At 48.2% G+C, this 13,662-nt stretch overlaps 1 protein-coding gene across 1 annotated transcript; it reads left to right on the top strand.

Annotated features, from left to right (window-relative positions):
* Positions 1–4,345: 4,345 nt before the first annotated feature.
* LRRN4CL (LRRN4 C-terminal like) lies at positions 4,346–10,367 on the top strand. The gene is made up of 2 exons (XM_083418643.1): positions 4,346–4,757; positions 7,582–10,367. The coding sequence occupies exon 2, from the start codon at positions 7,587–7,589 to the stop codon at positions 8,463–8,465; it is 879 nt and encodes a 292-aa protein (XP_083274769.1). The 5' UTR covers positions 4,346–4,757; positions 7,582–7,586; the 3' UTR covers positions 8,466–10,367.
* The last annotated feature ends 3,295 nt before the right edge of the window (positions 10,368–13,662 follow it).

A 13,662-nucleotide genomic window follows, 5' to 3' on the forward strand; every position in this document is an offset into this window, starting at 1 on the left:
TCATCTGGCCCGTCTTGGCTGGGAAGGAGGGCTTGTCTGCATTCCAGAGACAGCTAGTAACTCTCGCCTCAAATTCCAGCCCAGTGGTAGCGGGGATGACCCTTATTGCTCCACACGCCAGCTGGAAGGGTGTGTTCACCTTGTAGTGCAGGGCATGCACACTGCTTGCTTGCAGCGAGGATTAACGTAGGTCACATGTTGTTTGCCAAACTCCCATAGTGCTTTGCTGGCACTCCTAACTAAGCTCAGTGGTGTCGCGCAGGGCTGTGTGAAATGCTTTGCTGAAACTTGAGTTTGTTGTGGTGGTACCTGTCTGTCCCTCCTGGATTGCTTTGGAAACATGGGCGGGATAGGGGATGAAATACTTTTTGGGGGGTAGGCCTCATAGTCTGAAGCTGGAGTGGGGAAACTCACAGCCCTCCAGTTGTTGCTGAAAAGGAAATCCAGTTTTCCTCAGTAACTGTGACCAGTCCAATCCCCTTTCAAATCTGCTGGAAATTAGGTGAGCATTAGGTGAGCTCCTCAGTCAAGGCAGAACTGCCAACCTAGCCGTTTGAAAGCACGTCAAAGTGCAAGTAGATAAATAGGTACCACTCCGGCGGGAAAGTAAATGGTGTTTCTGTGCGCTGTTCTGGTTCGCCAGAAGCGGCTCAGTCATGCTGGCCGCATGACCCGGAAGCTGTACGCCGGCTCCCTCAGCCAATAAAGCGAGATGAGCACCGCAACCCCAGAGTCGGTCATGACTGAACCTAATGGTCAGGGGTCCCTTTACCTTTTTTACTGCAGGTATATGTAGTCACGCACAAGCCAATCACAGGTAGGTGGGGACATGTCTGTATTGTTCAGTCGAGAGGTTTTTCCTTCTTCATTTTCTTTCCTTCAAATAAATTTGCATTAAAAATAAATTAAGAAATGATTCGCCTTTGCCGCCACCTTAGGTGCAAATTTTCTAAATGGAAATCCCCAACGTGCATTGGCCGTTTGTCATGAGGTCCACCTTGTGTCTCATCCTCGATTGCCAGACAGTCTTCTCTCTCCTGTTCCGCTCCTCCTCCTTTTCTCCCACAATTTGCCAACCAAAACCTCGGCTTATCGGGTTGTATGTGGAGCAAATACTCTGAGCAAGCTGTGTACCAGAAACGCACACGCCACTCATTCTTAAATTATGCAAGATGAGCGGAATTTAGCACCACTCATTTGTGGATTTTTTGTGAGGCTGGAATTTTGCTACTCCATGGTATAGAAACTGGCACGTAGTGTATGAGCAATTCTGAATTCCATTGAGTTCTTCCAAGTTTAATCATGCGGGCTGTTTTCAGAATTAATTCATACTCAGCCAAAGCTCGCTCTCCTCCCCACCCGTTTTTTTTTGCTGGAAAGAGCTTTTGCCCAGGAATGCAGTCCCCTTGCTTAGTCAGAGACTCATGATAATGACTCAGCACAAATTTAGACAAAAGCGGATTTTGAAAAGCAGCGTCTCAGGCGTACACTGTGCCCCAGTTCTTCCAACTGAAATTTAATTAGCATTCCCCTAATGTGCAGTCGGTCCCACTTGCGTGTCCTTACAATGTCTGGGCAACATCCATTAATTAAGCTTGTGTTTCTCCTCCTCCTGTTTTTAAAAATATCTTTTTCCCTATCCCCAACCCTGTTTTGTTTTGTTTTTTAATTTTTTTTGCAAAGGAGATCTTTTGAGAGGAGCTGTATCAGCTGGGAATAAAGTAATTTGAAATGTTGGGGTGTTAAAAGTTTCTTTATAAGAATTGTAATGTGAGGAGATATGATAAAGGTAAAGGGACTCCTGACCATTAGGTCCAGTCGTGGCCGACTCTGGGGTTGCGGCGCTCATCTCGCTCAATAGGCTGAGGGAGCCAGCGTACAGCTTCCAGGTCATGTGGCCAGCATGACTGAGCTGCTTCTGGCAAACCAGAGCAGTGCACGGAAACGCCGTTTACCTTCCTGCCAGAACTGTACCTATTTATCTACTTGCACTTTGACCTGCAACGGGAGCTCACCCCGTGGCAGGGATTCGAACCGCCGACCTAATCGGCAAGCCCTAGGCTCTGTTTGCTGAATTTCCTTGCAGAGGAGCAGAGGGAGTAGCAAAGAGCTCTGCTTTGCTGTTGCCAGGATATGGCCAGGGTCATGTCCTGAGCAGCTTTATGTGCAGCTGGTGATGATCTGAGAGGAAGTGGAATATTAGTTGAAAAGTGAGGCTGCCTTTAGGAGAATTATTGCCACACTGGGGAATTGGAGAAGAGTGCCGTCACCTCTTGCTGGTTTTGTGGGGAGGGAACTACTGGGGTCCCCGAAGAGCCCACTGCGGACACACAGCCTGGACCCTCCTTTTTCTTCTACGTTGGTCGCTGGATCCGTCTCCCATCTGCAGTGTGGAGGGCTGTCGCTACCAGGGAAGTCCACCAAGGAAGGACCTTGAGCTGGTCCAAAAGAGCCTGAAGTATTCCTTAAAACTTTAATCTGAGATCACTGGTTAAGAATGTTTTTAACTGTTTCTGAGAAGGCTTTAAAATATATTTTTTCCCCCTCATATGGATGGATGCGCCAACCTGGGCTCATTCTGGAGGAAGGGTGGGATATACGGAATAAGTAAATTAACATCACTATCTTACCTCAAAACTCTGCACAGTGGGGCTCTGAAAGGCATCATGAGGTATACAAGAGACACCTCATTCTAGGAAGTGATGGAGGGAATCTAAGAAGACATATTTTGTATTCTTAAGAACGTTGTGTACCTCCTTTATTTTAATCCCTGTCTGCCAGGATTTCAAAATGCAGTTAAGTCTGTGTGGCCTCAGTTCTCCCACCTCTAAAATGGGAATTATACTCTGTGGTAAAATAAAGAAGGTGAAGTCTTTTGCGTACGTCAGCATCAGTCGTAGATCTTTGCCTGCTCATGAGGGAAGAAAACTGTGGGTTATCGAAACTTCAGTCAACAGAGGGGGGGATTTTCTGTCTGTTGTCGATTAGGAAAATAAAAGTAAAACAATAAGTTGTTTTAAAACGCGATGGGTACATCAAGCAGCACCTCTGAAGCACAATTGTTTCGTACAATATTACTTAAGATTCAATAAATGCATTGTCTTTATTTTATTTTCCTTTTCAATTTTTCTGCTCTTGGAATGACCTCATTAATAAACGAGAGAATGCAGGATTTTTGGCTCTTAGATATTTTCCTGTTGGCCGGTGTGGACCGGAGACACTTCACGCTGGGCGTCCCAGCACTGCTTTTTAATGTTCTCTCTCTTACTCATTAACTCACTCATTCTCTCTCTCTCTCTCTCCCCCACACACACACCTACCTTCCATGTCTTTAATAGTATAATCATAATAATTTATTATTTGTACCCCACCCATCTGGCTGGGTTTCCCCAGCCACTCTGGGCAGCTTCCAACAAAGATGAAAAATACATCAAAATAGCTTTGCACAGGCCATAAATTCAACAGAATAAACTTCTCTTACATGGGGGTGCTATGTGGCTTCACCTGCTGAACTTCTGCCTGTCTTGTGGCTCATAAAACCGCAAGAGGCCTTTTTTATGGGGGAGGTGGCGAGCTTATTTCCTATTGGTCTCCATGTGTGGTCTCTTCTTGAGCCTCGCTGTCCTTGGCCTCAGTCCTTCGGCTTGCAAGATGGGAAGAAAGCCCAGCGGTAAAGAAAAAAAGAGGATGAGATCCTTTTGGAACGGAAGACGAATAAAGAAAGCAAATATGATAATATAAGTGAGGGGGTGGGAAACCTGTGGCCTTCCACTTCCATAATTCCTTACCATTGGCTGGGAGTTGGAGTCTAACAACATCTGAAAGGTTTCCCCCCACTGTGCTGTAAATCACATTTTTTTGGCACTGCTTTGGGTGTAAGATGATCCCTGGAAAGTGTCTTTCGTCTGTGCTGATGCTCCAATGAGTGGCTGAGACCTGGGTGAGTGTATGGCTCCAGGCAGGGCAGAGCTGGTCTGGGAGCAGGAAAAATGCCTCTCCCTCTGTCTGGGATGAGTATCCTGAATCAGTTTGCCCATGTAAGAATGGTCCGTCCCCCCCTTGGGATTGTGACACAGCACACACACACACACACACCCTTCCTTGTCTCCTGTCAGGTCTTTTTTACTTTCTCTCTCTCTCTCCTCAACTCTTATTTATTCCCTCTCTTAGCCAGAGGAGGGATTTCCGAGAAAGACGTGAATAGCCCTTATAAGGCACTATTTGTTTTCTTTCCAGGCACCTGCCAGGGGGGTCCCTGTCAAGCCAAAGCATTTTCCACGCCCATTAGCTGCCTTGTACTCATTCCCACTGGCTGGGCCCAGCTGTAAAGGAGGTTGGGGGGGAGGAAGAGGTTGTGAAGGGGGGCGATGAGATCATCCCACGAGGAGGATATAAAAGTTTGGGTTTTGGGCTTCGCAAGAGGCTACCACTTTGCTAGTTCCCGGCAGGCCAGCGCAAGGAGCTCTTGCTTATCATTTCCACGGATACCACAAATATCAGCTCTGAGGCGGCAATTATTGTGCCCCTGCCCCAACCCCCCCCCAAGCAGCTTTTGATACACACGCACCCCATTTCAGCACCACAGGCTTTTGGTCCTTGCCTGGTGGGTCCTGTTATTCCTGAAAACAGCTCCATCGGAGTTCTTTCATCGAGGGGGGTTCCTGCTACCTTGCATCCTTTGGGTAATACCTGGTTGCAGAGACCCTTCCCCCGGCAGCCAGTTGCCTAGCAACCAAAAGCAGACATCCACCATCCAGGTGAGTGAATTTGCCCCCTTGAGGCACATCTCCTCCTCCTCGCCTCTTAAGTTGCGTTCCTCTTGGGGTAAAGCAGGGTTGGGAGACCTTTCTTGTTTGTTTGGGGGGGGGGTCACATTCCCATCTTGAGGGGTGGCACATACTAGCAGCAGGAAGGGCCAGAAGTAAAGAGTCTGCACAGCAAGAAAGGTAACTTTTATGTTTGTATAGTAATCTGTTTTGTAGACATGCTCTATCGGGGCAAGGAAAAGGTATGGTCAAAGTCCAAGGGCACATTCCAGCCTGGTAGAAACACTTAAGGAAGGCGGAAGGCACGGCTGTTGAAGGGCCCAACTCAGGATATATACATGCAATACATTTGAAACACATGTGCTACCACGCCACAAGAATCTTGGGAACTGTAGTTCAGCCCGCACAGATATACAGTTCCTTAACAAACTTATCGGACGTGGGTGGCACTGTGGGTTAAACCGCAGAGCCTAGGACTTGCAGATCGGAAGGTCAGCGGTTCGAATCCCCGCGACGGGGTGAGCTCCCGTTGCTCGGTCCCTGCTCCTGCCAACCTAGCAGTTCGAAAGCACATCAAAATGCAAGTGGATAAATAGGTACCACTCCGGTGGGAAGGTAAACGGCATTTCCGTGCGCTGCTCTGGTTCGCCAGAAGCGGCTTAGTCCTGCTGGCCACATGACCCGGAAACTGTACGCTGGCTTCCTCGGCCAGTAAAGCGAGATGAGCGCCGCAACCCCAGAGTCATCCGCGACTGGACCTAATGGTCAGGGGTCCCTTTACCTTTACTAACAAACTATAGTTCCCAGGATTATTTAAGGCATTCTTTAAATGCATGGGGTCTGTGCAGCCTTAGGAGGGGTGTTGCCTGGAGAGGGTCCTGAGGAATCTGGCAGAGAGACCTGGATGGGTACATTTGGACTCCAGGCCTGAGTTCCCCATCTCCTTGCTCTAGATCCTATAGGAGGCAGTGATGGACCTTCTGGTCCAGGAGAACTCTACTTCCAAAATCAGCAGAGGCAGATCAGATGAGGTCTGTTGCCTTCACGGCTTGCAGGTCGCTTCTGGGTACAGGGTGCTCAACTAGAATACACCCTTGGTCTGATCCAGCACATCAGCGTTTGCAAAGGGAGAGCAGCGCCCTCGTCTCACTCATCCCCCAACTTAGGCTGCGAATGCACTGTGCATTTAAAATATATGCAAAACACATTCCCCACCCCCTCAAAATAATAATAATTCTGGGAGCAGTAGTTTGTTAAAGGTGCTGTGAAATGTAGCTCTATGGGGGTAAACTACAATTCCCATAATTCTTTTTGTGAGGTGCTTTAAACGTATGGTGTGTATGGTGTGGCCAACATCTGGAGGGCCACAGGTTTCCTCATCCTGTGGGGTACCACTTCTGATTCAGACCTTGACTCCAGCCACAAGCATGCATAAATCTGGCTACACACATGCAGTCACCTCGTTCAAAATAGTAATGCGTAATGTCAGATCTGGTGGTTTAGGAATTCTGAATGTTTCACCATATGGGCTGACACAGAAAGATGCAGGGGGGGGTATTTTATTTTAGATCTGTATTTATATACAGTGTTACCTCGGGTTACAGACGCTTCAGGTTACAGACTCCGCTAACCTAGAAATATTACCTCGGGTTAAGAACTTTGCTTCAGGATGAGAACACAAATCGTGCTCCGGCGGCGCGGCAGCAGCAGGAGGCCCCATTAGCTAAAGTGGTGCTTCAGGTTAAGAACAGTTTCAGGTTAAGAACGGACCTCCGGAATGAATTAAGTACTTAACCCAAGGTACCACTGTATGACTTAATATTTATAATTTATAAGCAGTGTGCATACTTTTTAAAGAACACTGTACAAAGAATAAGAACAATTAAAATAAACCCAATAAATGGAGAAGAACCTTAAAATGCTGAAATTGGAAAGACATTGTCAAGCACCTGTAGTTCAGCAGGGAACGGGCTGGGTTCTTATCTCAGTCAGGAGTGTAGTTCCACAGGATTGGACCCGCAATTTTGAACACACCACTTCTGGTCATTACGAGCCATGTCTCTGAACCATGGTAGACCACTAACCAAGACTCCCTCAAATATCTCAGTGTTTGGACAGAGATATATGGTCTTTGTGATAGTCTGGACCCAAGTTGTGAAGGGCTTTGTAAATTGGGTTTGTGATACCTCAGAGCATCTTAATCTCAGGGCTGTGGGTTCAAGCCCCACGTTGGGCAAAAGATTCCTGCATTGCAGGGGGCTGGACTAGATGACCCTCGTGGTCCCGTCCAACTCTATGTTGATTCTATGACTCAGTATAAGGCAGCTTCCCATTTAAAAACAGCTCTAAAAAACGATTACCGTACTTTTGATTAACTTAAACTGCTTATGGCCTTCTGTACAAATAGTAGGTTGGGATAAGTATTTGGTTGTTTATGTATTGCATAAACACCAGCTTCTGAGTTAGGGTGGGATATTTCATTATTTATCTGTGTGACATTGTTATATGTTGAAAAAATTGATTAGAAAAAAATAGACCAATAGTCCTTTGGTAATTCTCATAGAACTCCAGCCCAATGGTTGCCATTAATTTGATTCTGAATTGATTTTAGAATGAACTGATTTTAGAATGTATTTCAATTAATTGATTGTGATTTTATGTAAACTGTGTTACTTTTACTGTTGTTAGCCGCTCTGAGCCTGGCTTTGACTGGGGAGGGCAGCATATAAATAATTTTTATTATTGTTGTTATTGAAATAAATAAAAACACCCCTATTTCCCCCTTCTACTCTGCTTCTCTTCCATCTGTTACCAGGAGCCATGCAAATCCCAGGGCTGTTTCTGGTAGCGGCCTGGATCCTGACCCTCTGCCCCCAGGCATCACCGACAAGCATGGGGCACCCTTTGCCCGTGCCCCTGAAAGACAATCCCCTCTTCCCACATCCCTCAGGGAGCAACGCCCCGGCCGTGAGCAAGGACAGGACCTCATCGCCTGCTCCGGTCAAACCTTCTCTGGATTATCCTGACGATCAACATTACGACGATTACGACTACCCTCTGACCGCAGAGCCCCAGACGCCCGGCCTCCCGCAGCCGCCCCATCACCTTTGCAAATACAACCCTTGCCAGCACCTCCAAGTGCCCTGCGCAGAGCTGAGTAGGGCTAGCGGGTGCTTGTGCCCGGGGGTCACCGGCCCAGATGTGCCCCCCGAGCCGCCCCGCCTGCAGATGGTCCACACGAGCGAGGTGGGAGCGAGCATGCGCTGGTGTGCGCCTTCTTCCACGGTCCAGGAATATCGCTTGCGCTATCAGCTAGTTGGTGAGGACTTCCTCACCGGCCCGGCCCTCAACAACACTTTCCGCTTGGCAGCAGTCTCAGGGTTGCTGCCAGATCACGAGTACCTGTTCTGCATCGTGGCATCCAACCGGGCCGGATCCAGCCCTACGGACGATGGCACCCGGCAGCACGGGCCGTGCCGCCTCATCCGGACTCCAGCCCACCAAATGCCCTATGCCTACATAGCTGCGGGGCTGGCTGCCACCCTCATCCTTGTGGTCATCTCCGCCTTGGCCTGGCATTTCTGCGTCCGCAACAGGAGGAAGCATCCTCACCGCGGGTCGATGGACAACATCCTCGACGCTGAGCCAGGCCTGGACGGAGCGGCAAACAGCTCTTTCCGCAGTGAGGAGCAGCTCTGAGCAGGGTGTTGGCGTCTGCTGGCAAGATGGCATCTCTGTTGCTTCATTGTTCGAGGCTCTGTTTCTTTGGGGGAGCTTCACTCGACGCCATTGCTTTTAACATGCTGTGTTTGTTGCTGCCTCCAGGGTGGAAGGGGCAGCGATTTTGTGTTATCCAGGCCTTTTTTTCAGCCGGAACTCGCCGGAACTCAGTTCTGGTACCTCTCAGGTGGGCGCCACTGCCATTATAAGAGAACAAGTGAGGCATTTATGGTGAGTTCCGGCACCTCTTTTTCTCAGAAAAATAACACTGGTGCCATCCATGCTGTCTACACAGAGATGGCAAGTGTTTTCTTCAGAGATGTTTTCTTCAACGGCTCTGTCGTTTTCGTGGACCTTTGCCCAGCTCTTTTCCTGCTGCCTCTGGGACGGAAGGGGAGCGATTCTGAACTCTCAGCGCTGGGGAATTTGAACCAGTCCACTCCCCTGATCTTTCATGGCCTGAGAGAGGGTGCACAGACAGATCTGACCTGGACCACCATTTTGAACAGTGGTCTACCAGGGCTGGACTTGCCATTAGGCAGAATGAGGCAGCGGATTCAGGCTGTTAAAAAGAAGCAGCAAAATGTTAGAGGACGGGACCCAGTGTCCTTGGGGCTGTCATGAACAACACTGTTCCATTGTCACCAGTGCTGAACTAACGCTCAACCTTGAGTCCAATCTGATTCTGTATGTGGATTAGATGCAGGGCCAGTGAAGGGTGTGGCCTGGGGAGAGGGGGTGTGGCCTGGGGATACTTCCAAGGGCCAGAGAGAGAGAGTTGGAGGGCCAATTCAGACTCTGAGCCTGAAGTTCCTCATCTCCATCCTACAGCATACTGTTTCTTCTCCAGCAAAATGTCTTGGCTCAACCCTGTACTCTACACACCCCCTTTGGGGAGAGGACTGCAAATAACTTGTGTCATCGTCACTGTTAACTCTCCCCAAGTGCCCAGTCAAAGCCCCGTGGACCAGTTCAGTCAGCTCAAGAAGAAGCCATGTATTCAGATCCTGCCAAATTGTCATTTCGAATTCTTTCTTCTCTTGAAAAGGATGGCTGCTCTTGGGAAGGATGTGAAGACGGTCTTTTAAGATGTTGCGAGAATCTATGTTTATTTATGTATTTATTATCAGAGTTTTTTTTAAAAAATAAAACAACATTACAGAGGTACAAAACTTCAAAGATATCTACAACTAGTGGTGGGGTAGAAATTTGATTCAGTTCACGTTTATATGTGAATCTGGAAAGAGACACAGCTCAGTGGACAGAGCTTCCGCTTGGTGGGTAGATGGTCCTGTGTTCAATCCCTGGCATCTCTAGTTCGGGTTCAGAAAAGAGTCCTGGTCTGAAATCCTGGAGAGCTGCTGCCAGTCAGTGTAAGCAATACTGAGCTAGATGGGACATTGGTCTAACTCAGTATATGGGAGTTTCCTATGTTTCTACCTAATTTGCAACTTTCCCAAAACAAAGCTCAAAAACAGTCCCATTGTTTGAAATTTGTACTTCTCTGAGTTTTGCAGAGCAGTGTAGAAAAATGCTTATGCTAGATTGAAGCGTGCCAAAAATGCATATATCTGTAGGTGGGGGAAGTATTACAAATGCATTGTATTAGAGGAAATTGATTTACACAAATGCTTATATTAGACACAGTTGCACACCAGCATGTGTGCATTAGGAGGAATTCGACTAAAATGCTGATCAATTTTAATGAGTACAAACTGATATTGAAATGGGGAGAACTGAATTTAATATTAGAAAAATGAGAAAAAACAAAATGGCAGATTTGCTCATTTGATGCCCACTCCAAGCCAGATATTCTCATTACTGCACATTGGTGTTAGTTGATTGTCACTGGAGGAATCGGAGTAAAATGCTGAACCGTCATTTCCTGGAATGCCTTCGTTTCTTATTTATCTTTTCTTTCCAGAGCACCTCATATGAGATATGGCAGCCTTACCCGACCTGCTGCCCAGTGGCGTAGCGTGGGGGGTGCAGGGGGGCCGGCCGCACCGGGCGCAACATCTGGGGGGGGCGCTCGCACTCGCAGTGCTAAAATCAGTGCTAAAATCCACGGGTTAGGGGGCGCAAATTACTTGCCTTGCCCCGGGTGCTGACAACCCACGCTACGCCACTGCTGCTGCCCATGCCTTTCAATGTTTTGGAACTACAACTCCCATCAGGCAGAGCCAGCCTGGTGAGTTGTAGTCCAAACCAACTGGAGGGCACTAAGTTGGAGAAAGCGGAGTCACTGGAACGTGGTTGACTCTTTCCTGACACACACACACGTGTCGTTGCCTCAGGACTTGAGTTTCCGTTGGCGGCTGTCCTTGGCAGAGTTCACAGGCTTTTGAGCTGTGTCCTGGAAAACTCAGTGTTTTCCAGATGTGCGTTGTTGAAGGAAGGCATGGGAACGGTGGGAATTTGGGAGTGCCTGCCTCTTGGCTGAGCTGGGACAACATGTACCCATAGGCCTCTGGGAGTATGGTAGGGTTGAGGAGGTGGGGACTTTTCCTCCCTGAGCATCTCTTGGATGCCTGCCTACCTCAAAAAGCAGATGTGAGAACGTCTTCCCAGAGGGAGGGAGGCCTGTCCTGTCTTGGGTTCTGAGTCAAACTTGGCCCCATCTGCACCATGCGTTTAAAGCAGTATCATACAACTTCCATGGCTTCCCCCCCAAAAAAATCCTGGGAACTGTAGTTTGTTAAGGGTGCTGAGAGCGTTTAGGAGACCTCTGTTCCTCTCACAGAGCTACAATTCCCCAAGTGGTTTAACAGTCCATACCTCTTCCCAGGGAACTCTGGGAATTGTAGTCCTGTGAGGAATTAGCTGGGAAGAGTTTTGTATCCCACCTGCACCCCGCTTCATACCACTTTAAATAGTTATGTCCCCACCCCCCAATAATCCTGGGAACGGTCGTTGGGTAAGGGTGCTGAGAATTGATAAAAGGTAAAGGAACCCCATTAGGTCCAGTCATAGCTGACTCTGGGGTTGTGGCGCTCATCTCGCCTTATTGGCCGAGGGAGCCAGCATACAGCTTCCAGGTCATGTGCCCAGCATGACTAAGCCGCGAACCAGAGCAGCGCCCAGAAATGCCGTTTACCTTCCTGCCAGAGCGATACCTATTTATCTACTTGCACTTTGTGCTTTCGAACTGCTAGGTTGGCAGGAGCAGGGACCGAGCAACGGGAGTTCACCCCATCGCGGGGATTTGAACCACCGACCTTCTGATCGGCAAGTCCTAGGCTCTGTGGTTTAACCCACCACGCCACCCGTGTCCCATGCTGAGAGTTGATAGGAGGCCCCTAATCCCCTCACAGACCTACAATTCTCACAGTTCCTTGGGGAGAGGGATTAATGGTTAAACTGGAACTGTACATCTGTGAGGGGAATAGGGAGCCAATGGTCTGACTCAGTATAAGACAGCTTCCTGTGTTCCTTTAGATGTCTTAATGCAGACCTCTGTAAATAAGAAGTAAATTTGCATGGATGCTTAGATGAGGTTTAATTTCTTCACACCATCGTCAGTAATGCCCTCTTTGACCCGGGCATCGAAGGTGATGTAAACAAGGCAACATGTCTTTGTGAAATTCCTGCTTCTTGTTGGCAGGAAATGGTTGGCATGAAAACATATGCAACAAGTTCCCCTTCGGACGGATCAGTCACATCTTCGTGCGGTGGCACACTCAGGCAGAGCAACGGCTGGCAAATTGTTGCACAACACAATCGCATTCATTGTTGGTTTCAACACCACCTTCAGTCAGCGGGGGAAACCTTGTGACTGTGCACACACCACACACTTAGAGCGCAAACCCCCTGCACAAAGCATCCTGGGGACTGTAGTTGGTTATGGGTGTTGGGAATTGTCGTTCCTACAGAAAGGACAGATCGTGAAGCTGAGGCTCCAATACTTTGGCCACCTCATGAGAAGAGAAGACTCCCTGGAAAAGACCCTGACGTTGGGAAAGATGGAGGGCACAGGGAGAAGGGGACGACAGAGGATGAGATGGTTGGATAGTGTTCTCAAATCTACCAGCATGAGTTTGACCAAACTGCGGGAGGCAGTGGAAGACAGGAGTGCCTGGCGTGCTCTGGTCCATGGGGTCACGAAGAGTTGGACACAAATAAACGACTAAACAACAACAACACAGGATTCTTTGGCACCAACGTGCTCTCACAGACAGGCCAGACCCACAAGCAGGGCGCCTGATGTGGATTGTAAGGTACAGGCCAGGTTGGTGTGAGCCACCTGACCCCAAACCAGGGCTTTTTTCAGCCAGAACTCACCGGACGGAACTCAGTTCTGGCACCTCTCAGGTGGTTGCCATTGCCATTTTAAGAGAACAAGGGAGGTGTTCATGGAGAGATCCGGCGCCTCTTTTTCCAGAAAAATAGCACTGCCCCAAACCATTTTGGGCAGGGGTGGAGAATTTTTTTATTCCTAGAGGCCACATTCCTTTCTGGGTAACCTTCCTTGGGGCACATGTCTGTGGCAGGCAATGCCAGAGGCAAAAGTGGATTGGTCAACAAACCTAAAATATACCCTTATACCGTAGGCCAGTTTGTACACACACCTCTCCAGTCAGGAAAGGAAGAAGCATTATCAGAGTTTGAAGACATCCCAGTCAGGCAAAAACACTTGAGGGTTATAAGCTTTAAGACTTAATTAGGTAGAAAAAGAGACCGTTCATGGTCAGATTAGTTTCTTTGTGAAGCAAATAGGCTAGGCCAGGTCTGCTCCTTATCCACTTTGTAATGTAAACTTGAGCCACTATGTTTGGATCTACTGACTGAAGAGATGGAAGATACTTCTGAAATAAGAGATGAAATAAAAAACCTAGTCAGGTCTGTTGATTATCCACTTGGTTATGCAAACTTGGGCCAAGGCATTTGAAAGCTGAAGATACTTCTGGAAGAAGAGCTAAAGAAGGGTTTGGGGAGCCTTTGCTCAGCATCAGGCCATTGGAGAGTCCCTCATAGGGGTCCATGGTAGTGTTTTCATCAGCCCATCTACATGTGGGTGATCCTGTTTCCTCCTTTACAGAAGACAGTCGTCTTTTTGACAGGTTGTCTGGCCGAAACTCCCTGCCCATAGAAAGATAGCATGGCAGGAACAGCATTAAGCAACCCATTTTTTTTACATTCAACCAAGAGCACTTAGTAGGTGTGGGTGGCAAAGGGA

This window comes from Podarcis tiliguerta (genome assembly GCF_965153285.1).
Source record: "Podarcis tiliguerta genome assembly, chromosome: 16".
NCBI classification, from domain to species: domain Eukaryota; kingdom Metazoa; phylum Chordata; class Lepidosauria; order Squamata; family Lacertidae; genus Podarcis; species Podarcis tiliguerta.